Source organism: Corvus hawaiiensis, chromosome 3, assembly GCF_020740725.1.
Source record: "Corvus hawaiiensis isolate bCorHaw1 chromosome 3, bCorHaw1.pri.cur, whole genome shotgun sequence".
Taxonomy (NCBI): Eukaryota; Metazoa; Chordata; class Aves; order Passeriformes; family Corvidae; genus Corvus; species Corvus hawaiiensis.
This window is the reverse complement of record NC_063215.1, coordinates 67,491,369-67,511,262: the sequence shown is the minus strand read 5'-3', so window position 1 is coordinate 67,511,262 and position 19,894 is coordinate 67,491,369. Positions and strand designations below refer to the sequence as shown.

The window sequence follows — 19,894 nt, the reverse complement described above, 5'->3', positions numbered from 1 at the left end:
ACAATCCTACCAATAAGAAACTAGAATTAAAATACTGCTGGGTATTCAGTATACATATACTAGTACAAAACACTGAGTAAACCTACTTGAAAACTGTCAGTCTTTTCCAAATAGTGTTCCATCATCCAGCCACAGGATTGTGCCCTCCTCCTTTCCAACTGAATCCACTATTTTATTTTAACAATCTGCTTAGGGTTTTATTCAGTAGTAAAAGATTGAAATTCAAATAATCCAGGCAAAGTTCTGCAAAATATCCATGGATAATAAAGACAAAACTTTGTCTTATTTTTACCCATTGTAAATTCTTTTAATAGCCGTTCACATAAACCATATTCCTTGATCAAAAATAATTCTATAAGAATGATTGTTAACCTGGAAAAAAGAAAAAAGGTCCTACTGACACTCATTGCAAAAGTTGTCATAGACCATTTTTTTGGGATGACTACAAAGCAGCTTTCTGATTATGAGAAAAAAGTAATTTAATATAACTGACAGTGATTAGGGGTCAGTTAGAGAAAGATACTAGCACTTAATAGAATATTTCTGTGAAGAAGGGCTATTTAACTCAGCTGAACAAATACTTTCCAATATAGGGTGGACACATTAGAAAGATCACAAGACAGACTTATTACTCATCTTTACTCCATTTCCTGCCTCTGCTTTGTTTCTCTGTATGACAAGCTTTTTCATTTGTAGCTCTTCAGGCAAACAATTGTAATATTTTACATATAGTAGAATCAGCATGTATTAAACAGGATTTCTTTTTTTTTAGAAATAGCATTTGAAACCCCAAACAATTTCTCATTAAGAAAAAAAAAAAAAAACAAAAAACAAAAAAAGCATTGATTCTATGTCCTCAATACTTAGAAACAAGTTCTACGCCATGGCAAAGCTACTTAATAAATGTATGAAATAAAGTAAAAGAAGTAAAATTCTGAAGGTATAAACAATAACACTGAGAACACAGGGAATGTCTCAAAACCAAAAACCAGAATTGGTTTTAGTGACTGGATACCAATGAGTATTTCAACACATCTGCACCAATTTCCCAGAAATGTAAATTGTCAACTTAACGCCATTTAACAGAAAGGTGAAAACATGCAAATGCAGCAAGACACCTATATACTGCTCTCTTTCCCAAGAAACGCTAGTGAAAACTGTACACCCTAAATACAGATTTTTAAAAAAGTAAAGGAATTTCACTTATTTCTTGTATTTAGTTAATTTATACTGTATTTAGCAATAGGGTACCCTAGCTTCAGTGCTTTTAACTCTGAAGTCATTGCTTTCTTAGAAATCTCTTCACATTTTTCTACAAGCATAACCAGAATGCAGTAAGCATGCTTACTTGCAATATGTAGAGATTTTTAGGCCACACACATCATCTAGTACCCAAGCTGTTTTTCCAGAACTGCATTAACAATGTGATTCACATCTGACCTGTGTCTGTTCTTCAGCTTTCTCTCCAGCAAGAAAAGTACCTTTGTTTTTACATCATCACGGGGTTTTGTTTGTTTTACATACTGTGCTGTTTACCACTAGCCACTCCTTCATGGATCTCGCATTAAGATAACTTCTTCCTCTCTTCCAGTGTTGCTGCACAAGCACCATGAAAAGCATAAGTAGGAAGATACAGGTGAAAAAAGGGTTTGAGAAACTGCAGCCAAGCAACCATTCTCACTGGACTAAGAATCTTGTAGCAGCCAGAAATGTCAGAAGGTATTATCTGCATGAACTTACAGAAGAATACAAGATCATCAGAAAATCATCCCAAATGAGGCTGACCTATTGAAAATGAGTAATTTCAACCAAGCATGACTGCTTTGCAGTGGTCTGTGTTTTAGTCAAAGCCTGGGGACTTGTTTCTATGTCAAGGACTGAGGCTCCTGAAAGTGTCCCTACCCAGCATGATGGGAGGCGCTCACCACAGCGCTGATGTCAGCATCAAGTATTGCTCAGTACCTCTCTGCTTCAAAACCTGAGATAGAAAAACCATATGCACAGGATAAAATTATCAGATACGACTGAAAATTATCTAAAAATTACAGCCTCCCCCTCCTTTGCATTTATTTGATGATGAAAATATTTTCACAATTAATCTTCCCTCTCCTTTCAGGGCATCAAAATGTTATTGTTTTAGCACTTTATTCTCTTGGAGGGTTTCTTCCCTGGCTTGAACCTTATCCCTTCAAGGGAGTGAATGTTTACATAAACTTCTAGCACCTTTCTTCTGAGGCAGATCCATCACTCAAAAACAAGATGGAACCACAAAAGAGAAAATGTACTAATCACTGTTATTTAAAAAATAAAAAGAAACAAGAAAGATTTCATATCAGGTTGATTCCAAGGTAAATAAATATAGACTGTATAGGAAAAGAAATTTTAGATGACCTGCAGTAATATATAACTGTAAAATGATGTATTTGTTCCAGTAATTTCTTTAAAACTATCTCTTTTACTATTCTCTCTTCCATTACTGCTAATATTAAATTCTTGCTGACCTGTTACACCGACTTAATGAAAAATATACTAATAAAAGTAATGATTGAATTCAATCATTCAAGGCTCTGTTGATACTGAAAATTTTAATTTAGATCCAAGTAAATCACACAGTTATAAAGTATGCATTTTTAATGATAAGCATAGTCCTTCCATTAATCATGATATTTTACTTTATATTTTAAAAAGTCGTCAAGCATGTAAGTTGCAAACAAGCTATTTCAAGGGAGAGGAAGTCTGTGGGTTTTTTAAAAAATCTATTCTATTACCTATATTAGGATTTTTAGACTAAAAATTCCTTAGTAACATAGACAGAATGCATAAAATTCAGTCCAGCTTCAAACAAAAGAGAAAATAAATTTCTTAGAACATTTTAATGGTTTATGGCTTTGGTTTACTCTCTCTCTTAAACTTATATATATTGTTTGCAAACACAAAATTGCTTACAACAATATTATAAAACTGACAAGGAAATATCATTGGCACATTGTGTTATACCATCAAACATTGGCAAAGATATTTTTTCTCTCCATTTACACATTCTCTTAACAGGTCTAAAAGATTAAAATGCTATCATAAAATACATGACTTACCATTAGCAGCAGCTATTGAAAAGCTGTTCTTTGAGAACATCTTTGGAATGTTCTCTCTCACCACAAGCTACACCTGCTCATTTAAGGACAGCCCCCAGGGTCTAGAAGTTCAGAAAAACTATGCAGTTTTCCATATCCCTTCAAAATCTGTCCTACAGAGAAACAGGATACAGGGATAACCAACAGCAGCCACCTAACATTAAAACAGTCATGTGTCAGTAGTTCAACTATCAAAAACAAGAGTTAAGGCTGATCTTTGTTCACTGCAGAACCAGAAGAGGCTGCTCATGTCACAGAAGTTACTGCATTTGTATTGTCTATTTGGCAGAGCGGGCTACCAAGTTTCACATTCCGTTAATATATAGTGCTTGAAACCTCTTTAGGACACAGTAGCTTCACTACTCGCCCTGACATAATGCTACATTATCATTAAGCAACAAGATAGAAAGGACCCTCAAGAAAACTTAGGTTTTGTACAGGATGCTTTTAAAGTGTCCTCACACATTACAGGGGAATAAATTGTAAGATGACCAACCAGGCATGTAAAAGAACTCATTAGTAGTAAATGTGTGAGGACAACATTACACTCCTTACAGAAAGAGGTGCCTAAAGAACCATCCCAAAACCAAGACACAAACCAAAAGAAACCCAACCGCCACAACCAACAGCCACTTTGTCGAGCAAATATTTTCTATCTTAATTACATCATGCTCATAGAATTCAGTAACCTACTGATTAAAAAAAAGTAATCTCAGTAACTCTGAGGAATGACTGCAGACACTGCAGACCTATCAGGCACAGCACTATATAGAGGAACTGTACTTGTACCTTAATACTGAATCTCAGGGTACCCTGAGTCTTCCAGTGTGGATAACTACTGATGAAACTTTAAATGACATGAGGAAAGGAATCATGTTACTGGCCTCACAAGATGAGCATTCAGGTTCCAGATCTGATTAAAAGAAAAAAAAAAAACAAAAACATCTCTTCCCCAAAACAACTAACCCTGGATGAATCTGTAAGTGGTAAGGACCTCTAGCAGCTCAGTGTAAGAGTGGAAACCCTTGATCCAATATAATGCCTTTCTGAAGCCAACACTGAATTCACTTTGCAGGAACCACATGTTAGCAAAAACATAACGTCCAGCACCTTCCCTAAAAAGAAGGATTCAAATCTTTAAGCACCATTTTACATTCAGCACCCTTTGGCATCCAAAGTTGAAAGATCAAAACTTCAGAGAAGAAAACTGCTTCTAGCAACATTCCTAGCAATTTCTCAGCCCCACAGACTAACCACCCTGTGGGAGAGAAATTCACTAAAACCCAGGTCAGAAGATACAGATGTGGGGCAATTGTCTAGGAACAACTATTAGCCACGGTTAAGAGCTCTTGGAAAGAAAACAGAAGAAAATACCTCCTGTGAGATTACCTTGCCCATTAGACTAGTACCTACATTTGCATTCTAAAAATGCACCAAAACAAAAATGGGAAAGCTAACAAAAAAGTATAAGAAAAAGCAGAATCCCATCCTCTCCCCTATTTTGTACATACATTTTGAAATCTAGCCTTTAATCTCTAGAATCTGCATGAAAACAGGAGTGGGTGGCTGCCATGGAAACAAAAGTTTTCCAATTTATTGCTGATGTTCCTAGGGCGGATTACTGACTGCAATAACAAGGGATTGAGGATCCAATAGTTCAGGAGCTAACTGGAATAAATGTGTTTCTTCCCTAAAGAGTGTTCCTGCAGCAGCAGGAAGCAGGATCTAGATTAAGATGTTCTTAACAGAAAATCAAACAGATTCTTCACCAGTCCCTGTTGCAAATGCAGTCAGTTTCAGTGGTAACAGCCTCTCTTGCTGCATATTTAAGAAGTGAATCATAAACTAACGCTTCCGTTCAATTTCTCCAAAACAGTGATGCATAGGGGACTCTGGTGTTTGCACAAAATTCATATGGAAAAGTGTCGGTTATATAAAAAGGTTCTTAAGATTTGCATTAATCCCTAGAAGCTTCATTCCATACCTTGAATGACAAGTGAAAAGCCTTCTTAAATAAAGTATGTTTCTTCTTAGTGGTCCAGTTTATCAATACAGATCACAGAGAAATCAAGGAGACCTGAGCTGGTTGTGTGACTATACTAAAAGAATCTCAAACTGTTAAATGAGAAAGGTGTGAGGAGGAACAAACAGTTTTCAGCTCTGTCTAATACAAGCTATGAAAGCTCCTGAAAAAAATATGGCAGTGGATACTGTATTATTGTGGCTCTCTAGCAGCACTCTCCAGTTGAAAAAACAGATTCACTGTGACTGTGCCAGTGTTTTTTTCCTGGCTCTCTGCCTTTGGAAAAACAGACCTCAGCAAAAACCAATATTTGCATTCAGAGAAACGTCCTGTCTCATTTCCTTATACCAGTCCATCTCTGGGATCCAGTGAGGGAGCTCATCTGTTGACATATTGTCCTTAGGTTTCAGGTGGTACCCAGCTTTCTAAAATCCAATTGAAACACTAACTGATCTTAAAAAAAAAGTACACAAATTGAAATCCATGCACATTTTTCTGGGCATTTACAGCTTACAAAAAAAAAGGTCTTGGGAGTTTCATTGCCAGGTGTCTGAAATAATTTGCTTAGTAGGCCACTGCAACCAAAAAATAGCCAATAAAATATTGAGCATCCTCAGAAAGGACAAAACAAAAAGCCACTGTTTTACTACAGTATAAAACATTGCATTGATGCAACTTCATCCTAAGTATCACGTGCAATAGCAGTCACTTCAGCTCCCTAAGGATATAGTGGAGTCAGAAGAACTCGGCAAGATGAACAACACAGATAGCTAAGGGAACAGAGTAGCTGTCTTATGGGTAGAGATTAAAAATCAGTCACTAATACACTTGTGTTCCCTCACCTTCCCTGGCTGTGTTCATGGCTCACCCTTGAAGGTCAGGCCACAGCCAGTCATGGTATCGCAGCTCAAGACACAGGAGTGAAACAGATGTCTGGTACATTCCAGTGCATCAAGATGTTACAAGATTTCATTAGTTCTAGATGGGCTACTACTAACAATGATGGAAGCAGAGTGGTCTTTTGTGAGGTGAAATAAAAAGATACCACAGAAACAGGCACTCAACTCATTGCAGCCTTTTAAGGACAAAGAGAAAGGCTGACTGCTTGTGCTGTTTCTGCAATGTAAGCCTAATTTATGACATAAACATTCTCCTCCACAGCAATGTCAGAATGACCTCTTATATATTTGAGGATATCTACAAATCTTCCTTTATTCAGTGGTTTGAAAAAGACCCAGTGAGGTCCTAAAAATTTATATGGGAGTCTTTGATTAAAACAAATGGGACAGTGGTTCCTCAGGAAAGAGCAGCATGAGCTGTATACATCAAAATGATATCATTAAAAAGGCAAGCCCACAGAAATGTTTCATTTATTGTACTGGAAAAGTGTTTATGAATTGTTTTTTCCACAGTAAGACAACCTGCTTTACTCTGCATTAGTAACAGAATAATTTGTTCTTTCATTATCCACGCTATTTATTATTTTAAGTACTGATCCGTTGCAACTTTCCTGACTTATCGCAAGACAACCACACTTCTGGGAACAAGATGAAATACAGCCAGAAGAAGCAATTTTTCTGTCAAAGTTAAAAATACACTGCACTGGCATCCTAATTTAACACTTCATTCTTTGTGCCATGCTTTTGTTTACACATCATTCTTCTGGAGAAAAAGCCCAGGAGAACAGTGACACACACCTGAATCATTCATGTAACACACAAATCAGCTTGAGTAAACCCTTAGTGAGCAAGGGATTTAAGTCTGTCCACTTGAGAACCCTCATTTAACCAGGCATTAACTCCACTCTTCCTCTCCTGTAACAAAATATTCCCACCCATGATTTCCACCTCTTCCGCCTAAACACACCACAAAGAAAACTCTCAGTTCAAGATTAATGAGTTGTACTCCCCTTGAACAGTACAAATTTTTAGTATAGTACAATAGAGGATTTTTTCACCAATAATCAACATTCAGGACTCTCAAATACGCAAAATTTCAAGAGTTCTTACAAAACTCTTATCCCTTACAAGTTTACTTAAGGAGCTCTCACATTGCTCAGTAATGCTGACTGACTGTTGCAAAGGCTATTCCCCCTCTTGATAGAGCACATAGTTTTTGAAACCACATCCTCACTTCAAAGAGCCACTTCACAGTAGCGTGGTACATATTGCTCAAGCTCCTGCTTCCATCACATCCTTGTCCGTCAGACCAAATTGCAGCTCTTCCTCTAAGCAAGAGGCTGTATTGATTTTCCAGTTCCAACCATGGACCACTTAATACTCCTTTCTTACCCCCTCATAGCTCACATCTTAGTCAAAATTAGTATTTCAGCAACCACCAATTAACTGACCAACCAGTTTAGCTGACCACCTCTAAGCAGCACAGATTTTGTGTGCTTTGTCTTATGTGATGAGCAACAAATTAAAGCTCTTTATAATTAGGAGCATAGCCTAAAGCAGCAGCAATACCATAATGCTTCTCTTTTCACTCTTAGATTTAGTAATTCCTAACATAGAAGCAGATTTTAAAACAGAAAATATCCCAGAAAAACAAATCTAGAATAATTAAGTAGAAATTTATTTAAGAATAAGCCCATTCCCCAAAGTCAGACAGGCAAACTGAGTGTGAAGGTAAGTTTAAGGCTGGAAAATTATTTTTTCCTTACACACTTCTCCCACTGTTAAAGAGAATAACAGAACTACAGGCAACCTGAAGGGATAACACCACATAGAAAGTAGTTTCCGGTTGGCTGTAGTAACACTTTTGATTAAGTGAAAAGGGCTAAGTAAAACAGAAAGACTACAACTTTCATTATCTGATTAACAAAACAAGTCTCAAACATGAAATACATAGACAGCAACCCCAAAAAGTTTGAAGAGTATCTAAAATATTAATGACTTATCCATAAATATAAAATTATCAATCAAACATTCACAGGTCCTTTGCCAATTCATTCTGAGCTCAAATGAAGCTATGTTAAGCATCTCTTTGATCCAAGATGCATGCATTATTTAGCATTAGCTAGACATTTGTTCATTTATGCAGACACATGCCAACAGGATTTATGCAAGAGGATACCCATTTCTGCTTAATTTGAAATGTCCTGGTTCTCTGTCTGAAATATAAACCATAGTGATTTATAGCTTTTAGGTAGTCTTTGTACCTTAGCAAAAGCACACTTTTAAAAAGCTACAGTCAGGAACTCTTCTAGTGGAAAAGTGAGATATACAAAGCTCTCAGTGCAACTCCAAAGAACAAGGTGTCACCATCTGTGCTGCCTTCTCTTGCACACACATGTGACTCTAGGTATTTCCATACACACAAAACCAGCCCACTGATTTTTCATGGCACTTTTGCAGCTTTTCTTCTCCAGCATATTAAAATATACACATGGGGTGGATTTTTCAGGGGTAGAGGCTGGGGCAAACAGGCTTGGGGTGGTATTTTTGGTTTTTTAGTTTTTGTGAGTTGGTGTGGGGTTTTTTCCCTGGTCTATGTAGCTGATAAAAATTTGCATCACACATATTAAAATCCTAAGTAAGTATTTATAAGGAAGACTGGTAAAGAACAGAATGAAAAGGAAACATGAGCTGCTAAGAACTAGCTACAGTGAGAAATTGCAATTATGGAAAAAAAACTGGAAATAAACTCTGAAAAGGTAGGTGCCTTCAGTTTCTTTTCCCTATAAACCATTCTGTGTCCCACACTTCTGGAGTGTGAATGTAGACTCAGCTATAGGTACACTCCATACGAACAACTTCTCAGCTCAGGTACTTTTAAACTTCCTCTCAGTGTCCCAGATTTTCCAGCATTCTTGGGACTTGTTGCTCCACAACCCCTCTCTCAAAGACATTTTGAGAATAATCAAAATAGGAAATTCATGTACCATTGTTTAAGCTTCCTCTTGATCTGTCCCCTGCAACACACAGAGCAACACAACACCCAGGCTGGATGTGCTCATTGCTAGACTGCACTTAGCATTTAGTATGTGGTAATGAACTACTACAGATGACGGAAGTTTGGCTGAACAACACAAAAAAGAGTCAAAAAAAAATATAAATATTTGGCACATCCTGAAAGATTTCTGTTAATCTGGGAAATATAGGCTAAATATGTAGCCCAAATTTAACTTATTAACATTGCTGTGGGTAATGTTTGCTTTTAAAGCATAGAAGAATGAGAGATATTTAAAACAAAAACAAGTTTAAAAATCAAAAAAGAAACCATTTATTTCCTCCTGTCCAAGCAGACCTCACTAGCACCCAAACAATGTGAGCCAACCCAAACTGTCACATAATACTGCACTTATCTATCTAGCACTACTGAAGCCAAGTACTGAGTGAGGGAGATACTAACAGAGGGAAAGGCCAATAGAATTAGTGCCATTAAGCTGAAGCAAACAAGTCATCTCCTGTACCTGGGGGGGGGGGGGGGGGGGGGGGGGGGAGGGGAAGTAGGTTAATAGAATTATTGAGTAACTAGAGGCAAAAAATAATGCTAATATACAAGAGAATTCAGAAAAACAAAGGGAAGGAGATGAGACTACCATGAGGGCACATCTTACACAGCTGAGCCACTATTTTACCACTTACATTTTGAAGTGCCAGCAAGGACAAGATCAGGAAAGCAAGTTGGAAATAAGAGGAAACAGATCGCAGAGTAGTGGAGACAAAATGAGGTACTGAACTGCTCAGTTTGCATGAAGGCAACTTCAAAGCTACACTCAGGTATGAAACTAAAAGAAAGAGGGGAGCAGAGGCACACAGACAGACCTGGGAGAACCTGTACAAGGTCATCTGATGTGGTGCTGCAGAAACTCAACAAGGGATCACAAAAACCCCCTTTGATCAAAAGTAAATCTTACAAATGAAATGTTCAGGAGGTTTAACACTTGAAGAAGCATGGATGAAGAAACATTTTAAAAAGTACCAGGACAGCTGGTGATGAGGGGTGAAATAAAGGGAGTATCCTTTGGAGCAAGAGAAATCAAGTCATATCTCTGCAATATTCATCTGATATAGTTACACCTCAAATTCCCACTGAAAACTCCCAGCTTAAGGCAGGATACGTATTCTAAATGGAGCACCTTAAAGGCAAAGCAAACGGAGTAACTGACAACATAGAATCACATACTGTTTACAAAAAAATCCACTGAAAGGGCAGTTTTGAAAATAAAAATAAAAATCACAGGAATAAAACTTGTGCTCCTCAACTTAAGACATCTTTACCCAACATCCTAACCACATCAACCAATCACTTAACCTTGCTGAGGAGGAAGAAGGACAAGTTTGGAGTTTTATTTTGTTGGCTTTTTGTTGCTTTTTTTTTTTTTCCTTCAGTTTTCACTTTCTATCCAAAAAAACCACAACTTTTCAGTTTGATCAAGTCTATTAGCAAACTGCAGCTTCAGCAAGGAACAAACAGATGCTACTAAGAAACAGCACTGAAGCACTGCTATGACAATCAAACCAATAGACAGCTGTGGTTCAGCTCCCCTCCTCTGGCAATAGCTAACAAGCAACACTTCAACAGAATGTGAAATGCCACCTGCTAATAATTCGTATTTGGTATAGCACAGTATCAGTACATGATATATGGGAATCTCTTGGCTCCCCCTAACAAAATAACTGCTAGGAAACAGTCATCCAGCATCATCTAAGAAATATCTGCAAGTGTATACAGTGCTTTTGCTGGCATAGGTACATAAAAAATAAAGTGATACTCAAGGTTGCTTTTCTTTAAGGTTCTTTAACTTTGTGCTGTTGCAGACCATTAATGCAGTTCCTATTAAATACTTGACTCAGGCAACTATATCCAATACTCACTGTGACATTGCAAGAACATATCTTTTCATTTGAAAAATGAAAGAATAATCTCCAAAAGCTCCCAAATGAACTCATTAGAGTCTTAACCTTGACACATAACAAAATATCTTTAAACATAACAGCAAGGATTAAACAACCCAGAGGTGCTCTCTCCTTCATACTGCTGCAGTTTACTAGTGGTCCAAATGAGCCATCCAGCATCATTACTACTAAATTTTTCTACCTCAGAATAAAACCCCAGTTTTATTAATCAATTTGAGTTCTTCAGCTGAGAGGCACTACTAGTATTATTTTGCTACTATCATGCACATACTGTAATCTACACAAGACACAAATAAGTCTCTAGAAAATAACCTGTAGAGGTCTACCACCGTCCATATTTAGCTGTGTTTCAGCCTTTTATTGCTCTTTGGCACTAGTAATCCACCATTTGATCATTATAAAAAAATTCACAGCAGATGTGCCTACAAACAGAGCATGATGCTTTAAGTGGATTAGGAAGAGATGAACTCTCAAGAAACAAAGTTCCTGAGTTTGTGTTAATAAATTTACTTTAAAGACTAAATTAAGGAGAAACATATGCAGATTTCTTTAAACACTTCTATTTTGGAGTGAAGTTGCAAAAGTGCTGCTCATGTCAGACTACATTTTCAGTACTACCCCACAGTATTCCAAGTATTTCTGTATTAGAAAGTTTTTCCAAACTCAAATTTTGCCCTCACTAAACACCACAGCAGAAAAGACACCAGTGTAGCTGGCAGAGGAGAACATATTTATCATGCAATTAGATATATAAAGCTGCATTTGTTCTCTTTCCCTGTTTACACCATACAGATCAACAAATGAGATGGAACCAGCTTTCGGCAAAACCATCTTCACTTGATTATTGATCAGAGTTGGCAAGATAGACTCTACATTCTACGTGAATGAAGAAATGTAGATGCAACTGAGTTTTTTACTGTCGAGAAGTACTTAGGAATTAATAGCCTACCATGTACAAACCAGAACAGGACAAGCAAAACCACAAAACTAGAACAGCATGCTATAGTTACAACAGTACAAGGCACAGAAAAATTTTAGTTCTGTAAAACAGTTTTGAGTCATCTTTGCAGTGTAAATGTACATGGGTAGGGGGCTGCTATCACTGGTGAGTTTAGTAACATGTAGAAAGCCACTGTTCATGATTTTACTGAATTTACACTCAACTTTGCTTGGTCAATTCTTACTTTTGTATGCCTCCCTTAACTTTTAGAGTAAAATAGCAGTTTCACCCATCAGGATTCCAAAAATATCAGGAAACTGTAAAAAAAAAAAGTGGTTAGACTGAACATGTGTCTCAGAAACCCTTTAGATGAAATTTTATAGCGTATCTTAGTTGTGCTTTACTGGGCAAGGCAGGCAAGCAAAATGGGTGGAGACCTAGAGCTTTTTTCTAGAAATTAGTCACTAGGAAGCATTCATCATTTCTCCTGGACAAAAATTTGCTTCATTCTATAATCCACAGTAGCATACCCATAAAACTTAAGCAACTTACTTTGCAGTGGTCATACTGCTGCTGTAAGGTTGGAACATCCCCTCCAACAGGCATTTGTTTTTTCAGTTCTTCATCTTTTGCGTTCAGCCATTTGATTAATTCTTCCAGGGATGTCAGCAATCTGTTCCATTTCTCTGCACTGGCCTCCAAGTGAGCCCTGTGAAACAGCAAAGAGCATCTTCAAAGCCCTGAATGGCAAAACCAGCGTGGGAAATCAATAAACAAAATGACTCCATCAGTAAGATGAGAATGTTTCAAGCATTTAACTGCAAAGCAACTTTGTGGAAAAAAAAAAAAAACAAACAAAAAAACAAACAAAAAAACAACAAAAAAAACCACCTCTATTTCAGAATACTTTGCACAGCAAATCAAAAGAAACGGGGGAACACAGACAAATACGTACCTGATGTTATAACTCACCTAAAACCTTGAACACTGCATGCATAAGCAACATAACAAAATCCTGTGTTTTGGTGCGACTCCACCACTGTTGTGCAACAAGCACAAGCACATTTTGTGAGCTAAAGCACTGCAAAACTGAACTCTTTCATGCCAGGACCTTGACTCTCCAGAAGCAAAACCCAGCATGTTCTACCAGCAGTGATCAAAAGCAAATTGTCTGCGCTGCTGAACGTATCAATCAGTGACACAGGTTATTTAATACATCCTCTTCCACCGATGCTGAGCTACTAGAGAATTAATACAGTGAATCCATTCCTCACTTGAATTGACAAAACAAGTACCTGTTGAAGATTTCTATGCATCTTTTAGGCACTGCAGTGAGAACACATCAAGTCAAGGTATTTCTGAAAATTGTAGAAAAATATATTGTGGAGTTTGACTTGTTTTGTCAATTCAAGTGAGGAATGGATTCACTGTATTAATTCTCTGGTTTACCCCTCTTTAACTGCAGTCATTCTATGTTATGGTATCATTCAAGACCAGCACACACCTAATTTATGTCAGCAAAAACCATATGTCTCTTTCTTCACACAGAAGAGTAGAGCTGAATGATTAGTCTGAGACCAGTTTTGCAAGTTCCTCCCCTGCTTCTGATGGATGAGCTAAACTCTAACTCCTTCCTATTTTGCACACTGAGAGTTATCTTTTTGCTTCTGATTCACTGTGAGTCACACCTAGAAACTGCCACCTGGCTTGTCTTGTATTATCATTTCAAATGGCATTAAAGTGAATGTTTGGGGATGACACAACAACATTTGAATTGAAGGGATGATGTGCTGCAAGGTCAACTTCAACACAAGGTTATGTTTGGCCACACTGAGATCTCCCAGCAATGCTAGGATACGTGAATCAATATAGCAGTCAAGTAAGAGTATATAGGGAGGGAAATACAAAGCAAAAAAAAAAAAAATCCACATTTCTGAAAAGGATAAGCTAAGCACCTTTAGGAAGAGGAATCTATTCTCCTTCAATCCCGTGAAGGAAAGCACTTGGGTAACTACTTGGGAAAAATATAAAATTTAAGTACTTGCTAGAAGCAACATTTTACTGCCTACAGTTTCGTGTGTTATGGTTTCTATTGTCGCTTACTGCTCTCACTGATACCTTTATCTCTACACTGAATTGCTACCAGCTGCTTGTAGCTCAGGCCTACACAGCAGAGTCAGCATCACACCCTGCACTGAATTACAAGCAAGCTGTTGCTGTAGGCCCTGGTGTGCAGGCCAGCAGCTTCTGAGTGGAATGTATTGTCTCCACTCTCCCAATATATTTTCAGGTACTCAGAAGTGGCCCTTCTTTCTCGAAGTGAAAACAGAGTTATACTTCTTATTAATCAGGCAGAGGAGAGACATTGCTCTCTCATCTAAGCCAAGGCAGCCCACATTTAAATTTACAGTTTTGCCATTAGACTCTGATAGTTAAAAAAAAAATATACCTTTGAGAATTTCTAGAAGCAACTACAACTAAAACGTTCAGATTTATAGCTTTCTGTACATTTGATAGTGCAATCTCTATTCATCAAGACTTCTTATTGTTTCTAGCACATATAAGCAGCTCTCATCTCTGAAAACTGGCAGTCTCTGAGGCTTCAAGATTCTGCTCTAATTATTTAGTGGAATTCTTGAATGCAAAATAAATTGGAGCTTTCTAAGGAACGGGAAAACTTCTGCAACTAGATGAAGGACAATTTAAGGGTGAGCCACCACTGTTTAATACACAGTGCAATAATATTAATAGTGAAAAAAATTAATCTGATATTAATGTGAGTGTTATAGCATATGATACTGAATTAAATGCATTGTAATTTACCACTTACTACTTGCGTGCATGCCATGTTAATGTCAATACCAAAATAACTCTAGCACACGGTTTCAAAGATCAGCACAAGTTAACCCTGCAGGGTAGAACAGTAAGGGGTGGGGAGGAAATGGACTATACTAGCAGGGACTTGAAAATTTTTCACTGAGCACAAAGTGAGCTAGCCTCCCAAAGAAAGATATTAAAAGGAAAAAATACGCAGGGAAAAACTCATTACATCAGCCTGGATTTTTCCAGAATATTAGCCTTTTAATGTTATCAAAAGCAATACTGAAAATGAAAGCAACATGAAGAATCTGAAGACCATACCCAAATATTCAGTTCTCCTGGGGAGCAAAGAAACACACACTCAGCAAATCCCATTCAAAGAAAATGCTGCACAGGAGCAAGGGAGTTGAGATATGCTTCAAATTGCATTTCAGTGTAAAGTTTTAGTATCACGTTTACATTTGTCATACAGACATTATCAGAGACAGAAGAAAAACTATGCAGAAGTTCTGAAATGTTTCTTAGGCTTCTCTGTTCTCTGAGTTGGGATTTCTGGCCTTTCTTTTGGAATTGGTACTTCTACTGATAAACAACCTGCAAACAAAGCTTCAGGTGTTTGTGTTCACGTGACAAATGAATTGGCAAACTCAGAGATTTACCAGGTCAAGTGGCAGCTTAAGAATCTGCTCTGATCAAAATAGAGGTCAGTTACATATGATTGTTTTTGAGCACAAGTTGGAGCACAAATATTCACCAGCATCAACCACCTGGTATGCAAAAGCACTCCTAAGGGAATCCTGGATGAACCTGAAGAACACAGATGCTCCCATCCAACTGACCAGACTGAGAGGAACCCTCTCTCCCCCCCACCCCCCATGCTGAATAAAATCATCCAGAAAACAGCAACTCTGACACAACTCCCCTTCTGTTGACCCTGACAGGCTCTCTTCACAGCTGGAGACCTCCTCAGCTTTTGATTCTGCTATGGAGGTAGCACTTTTCCCACAGAGCCACAAGGGAACACATGGAAAAAAATAAGATTGGTGGGTGGTCCAAATCTAGAGAAACAGAGAGAAACCCCTTTTCCATTTCTCCCATACTTTTACCTCTACCCTCCCCCAAACACTAACATCCTCACACCTCCTGCCCCAGGAGAAAAGAATGTCCCCTAAACATTTAGCTTTTAAAAGCAGATCCCCACAAGTCTGCAGCTTTGTTTTCTTCCTAGGAATGAGATAGAGAGAGAAAAACAAGAGTAAGTCTACAAGTAATTTCAAGGAGAGAGACAGTCCTCTCAGATGGCATCATAGACACTACAAGTATCGGTTTAAGCAGCTTCCATGCATTTAAAAATATATCAGAACAGCGCTGCTTTTCCAGTTTGGAACTCCCTTTAGTTATAGTAGCAAGGAAGTAGAGGCTACACAGTGACTAGCAACACCAGCTCTGAGGACTGAAGTGATGAGAAAAACTCATACTATCTCTACTTGGGAGAGCAGTACTTTTAGCAATTAAAAATCAGTATAATCAGAATGTACACATACCTGAAAATATTCTAAAAAGCTTATGGAATTTTTAATTTAGAAGCACTATCCCAAGCTAAAAGCCATAACGAAACAATCAGCTTGTTCATTCTTCAGTCCCAGCATCTAACAGTTACATGCTGTTCTCACTTGACTCATCTATACAGTTTTGCTTTCCAATTCATCCTTGTAAAAAGATACACCAAGAAAGCAAAACTTCAAGGCAGACAGACTTCATATCAGTTCTGTGCTTTGTTACTTCCATATGAAGGCTTTCAGGACTCTTGCACAAGTTAGAAAAGTGAACTGCAATCAAAGGACGGAGAAAAATATATAAACTCAGAAATACTATGCTCTTTTCAGTAGTGACTGAGATTTGAACGGTTAATTTACTTGACTTAGATTTGCACCAGTATTCTCTTCCTTGCCTATCTTCCACTTTGATCTCAAGTGACATGTGGCTCTGCAGCACTCCAGGTATCAGCAGAGCAACATAAACATTAATGCTGCCCAGAGGGATACACATACCATATCTATGCAGAACAGAATAACTGTGTCTGTACTCAGAACACATATTCCTACTTTTCTGAGCACTGACTGCACGATCAGTCTTTCTGTACTACAGCTTTGGAACTCATTGCTGTACAGGGTAAATGGCTTGAAGGCCCTTTTTCGTGGCCATCCATTTCTCCCAACTTATGACCAACCCCAGAATGGCCAAGCAACTCAATGGTTCTTGCTGGGACTCCACAGTTGATAAGCTATTATTTTAAGAGCATGCTTTTGTCTTTCTCTTACACAGACCTCATAACGACCCAAGTTTAACAGCTCTTGCATTAAACTGCCTATGTGGTGCAGCCAGTCTCTGCAAGCCCCCCACACCAAACTGTTTAGTTCTTTGGGTCCAAGTTCTGCCTGTGGGCTTTCACAGAGCTGATGCACCTGTTTCATTTAACTGTTTAGCAGGCTGGTGATGTGATAAGTAGAAATGAAAAGTAAATATCACATTTTCCCATATATCTCACTCATTCAAACTCTTGTGCCTGGATTTCAAGCTCAGCTCATTTTCCTGGCCTTTATAAAATTCATATGAATGCTTAACATTGTTCTGTTCTGTTAAAAGAACAGTTTTCTTAAGCCAACAAGCAAGTGGTTGCAATTAAAGGCTCTAGAAATTATTTTCTATGTAATTCACTTTCATGTAGGATTTGATTCATATCAATGAATGTGGCAGTATCTATTTTAAAAATTATTACAAAGATTTAGCAATTACTACACTTGAGCTTGGCACTGACAGGGTCAAAAAAATGTAAAATGCATTCCTTGATTAATAGGTACTTTAAAAAATTTCTCAGTTGAATAGCAGCAATTAAAATTCAATACCAATTAAATGGCTCAAGACACTTAAGATGAAAATCCTATCAACCTATAATTTCAAAAACAAAATTTTGTAAAAACAAAACCATCAACAAACTCCTGATTTCTCCTCCAAATAACTGCAGATTCGCAGAATTATTTCACTGACACTGCCATTGATTCACAATAAGGAAAGACTCAACATACTTTCTGGAAATTCTGGTACTAGGTCAGCAAGTTACGACTGCAGTTCTGGAGAGAAAACAGGTAGTTAAGCCTACCTGGTGAACAAGTTCACCAAGCTTTTACATTTGCACTCGGGGGTCCCTCATGAAAGAGAATAGATATTTCACTTCAATGCTGTGGTCATATTTGTCAAGCCTCTTAGAAGACAGGAACTGTGCCCCATTCACACCTTGATATTTTTACTACTCACCTGATGTTAGCTGACTTCGCCTTCAGGTCATTCCAGCGCTGGTTCATGTCATCAAGCCGGTGCTGGAGCAGAGCAGCTTCCTCAGAGTTTCCCAAGGCTTTCACCATTTTCTGTCTGTTTCCATCAATGCTTTTAAAGATGTCATTGTGGGCATCAATCTCAGCTTGGATGTCCTGAAATACCAGCAAGAAAAGTTCAAACATAGTTCTGTAAGCAAAGGAGGGAAGAGCTGACTCTAGTACTCCTAAACACTAGGACAGAGCATGTATTCCAACTTTCTCGGTTGGCTCTGATAAAAGATGCAGAGGAGAAAACCTGCAATCCTATTAACATCACTACAAAAGGTCTAGCTTTCTTAAGTGTGAGAAAAGGAGTCTGCAAGTTGTCCTAGGCTGTGAAAAAGGAAATAGAATTATAAACACCAAGTTCTGTGATGTTGTGTTTTGTAGCACTGAAGGTAACTAACTATCTACTGTTCACCCACGCATTTCACACAGTGTGGCATTTGCAAATGCACTAGAACTCATTTCCTTTCCAGAAAATACACAGATTCAGCCTTAGCTATGTCATCTTTTTCTTCTTCAAAACAAAACATTCCAGAAACTTTATACAGTCTAGTGAAATGCAGCCTCTATCTAGTATTTTAGGTCACACATAATGAAAGCATTTAACTAAAATCTGTCCCCTTAAACTGCAGCTAAATGGCTACAGCAACCAAAGGTCCATTTTTACAATTAAACTACATTACACTATGCCCTGAATATATGGAGAGGTAGACATAAAATAGCAGGATGTATTATAATCTGAATTTCATAGTAAAGACTGCGAAGAAAAAGAAAAGCCTGTGATTTCCATTCAGCTGACTCATTTCTCCTCCCCTTAGAAATTGAACACATTTTATTCTCTCATCTACCATCTGCCTCAAGAAAAACATTACAGATGTTGTCTTCATCTAATTGAGCACAGTATTATTTTTAAAAGACATTATAAGAGCAAACAAAACTTCCTGCACCACTGCCAATGGTTTCTAGCATCCATACATCTATGTATACTCCAATAAAGCAATGTAAATGTGTGGAAAGCCAGGAGGTGCACTGGCTGTCTCAATAGGATTAATCAACGAAGATTATGACAGGAACTTGATGCAGACGTAAATAAAATTCTTTTGCAAAGGAGGAAATCAAATAACTGAAATTCCTTAAAGGTTTTTACTCTTCCAATCAAGTCCTCAGTAATCACCATCTGTTCCCAGAAGCAGAAAAGGAGGGGGCTCTTGCACCTCCCCATCCTAAAGACGTATTCCTGCTTCCACATCTACAAATTAAAGTGGAAAAGTAGCCATGAATTTGAGATAGCATGAAAGCTTTCTTGAGTTAGGGAAGAAAACAAACAAGTCAGGATACAGGTGAAGAAGATGGGGGAGGAGATATGGGGCAGTGGGGAAGGAGGCAAGAGAGGGTGGGAGGCACTGGTGAAGCTCTGTCTCACCAGAAGAGCTACTATGTGACTTTGGACAACTACCTATTCTTTGCCCTGAAATTAACTCCTTCAAAGCAGGTAAAAGGACAGTTTTGCAGTCCTTAAAACAACCTGATTAAAATCACCGTTCTAAACACAGAAACAAAAATGACATTTAAAAGGAAGAAAACAGAGTGGAAGTGTCTGATGATCAGCCAATCCAAATAAGAGTGCACAGTCATCATCTGAATTAGATGCTTATCTGAAAACATTTGCAGCTCCTGTCCTTACAACTCCAGCGTGCATTGAGACCCAGCTCAATCCCACACAGCAGGAGATA

General features: G+C 37.9%; 1 protein-coding gene across 7 annotated transcripts in view; it reads right to left on the bottom strand.

The window, feature by feature from the left end:
- Positions 1-19,894, bottom strand: part of UTRN (utrophin) — a 356,635-nt gene that overhangs the window by 102,779 nt on the left and 233,962 nt on the right. For all 7 annotated transcript variants that reach the window (XM_048296202.1, XM_048296200.1, XM_048296204.1 and 4 more), the window contains 2 exons: positions 18,097-18,269; positions 12,514-12,670 (listed from right to left, as the gene is read on the bottom strand). In XM_048296202.1, the coding sequence (XP_048152159.1) occupies positions 12,514-12,670; positions 18,097-18,269 (330 nt within the window). The remainder of the gene's footprint in view (positions 1-12,513; positions 12,671-18,096; positions 18,270-19,894) is intronic.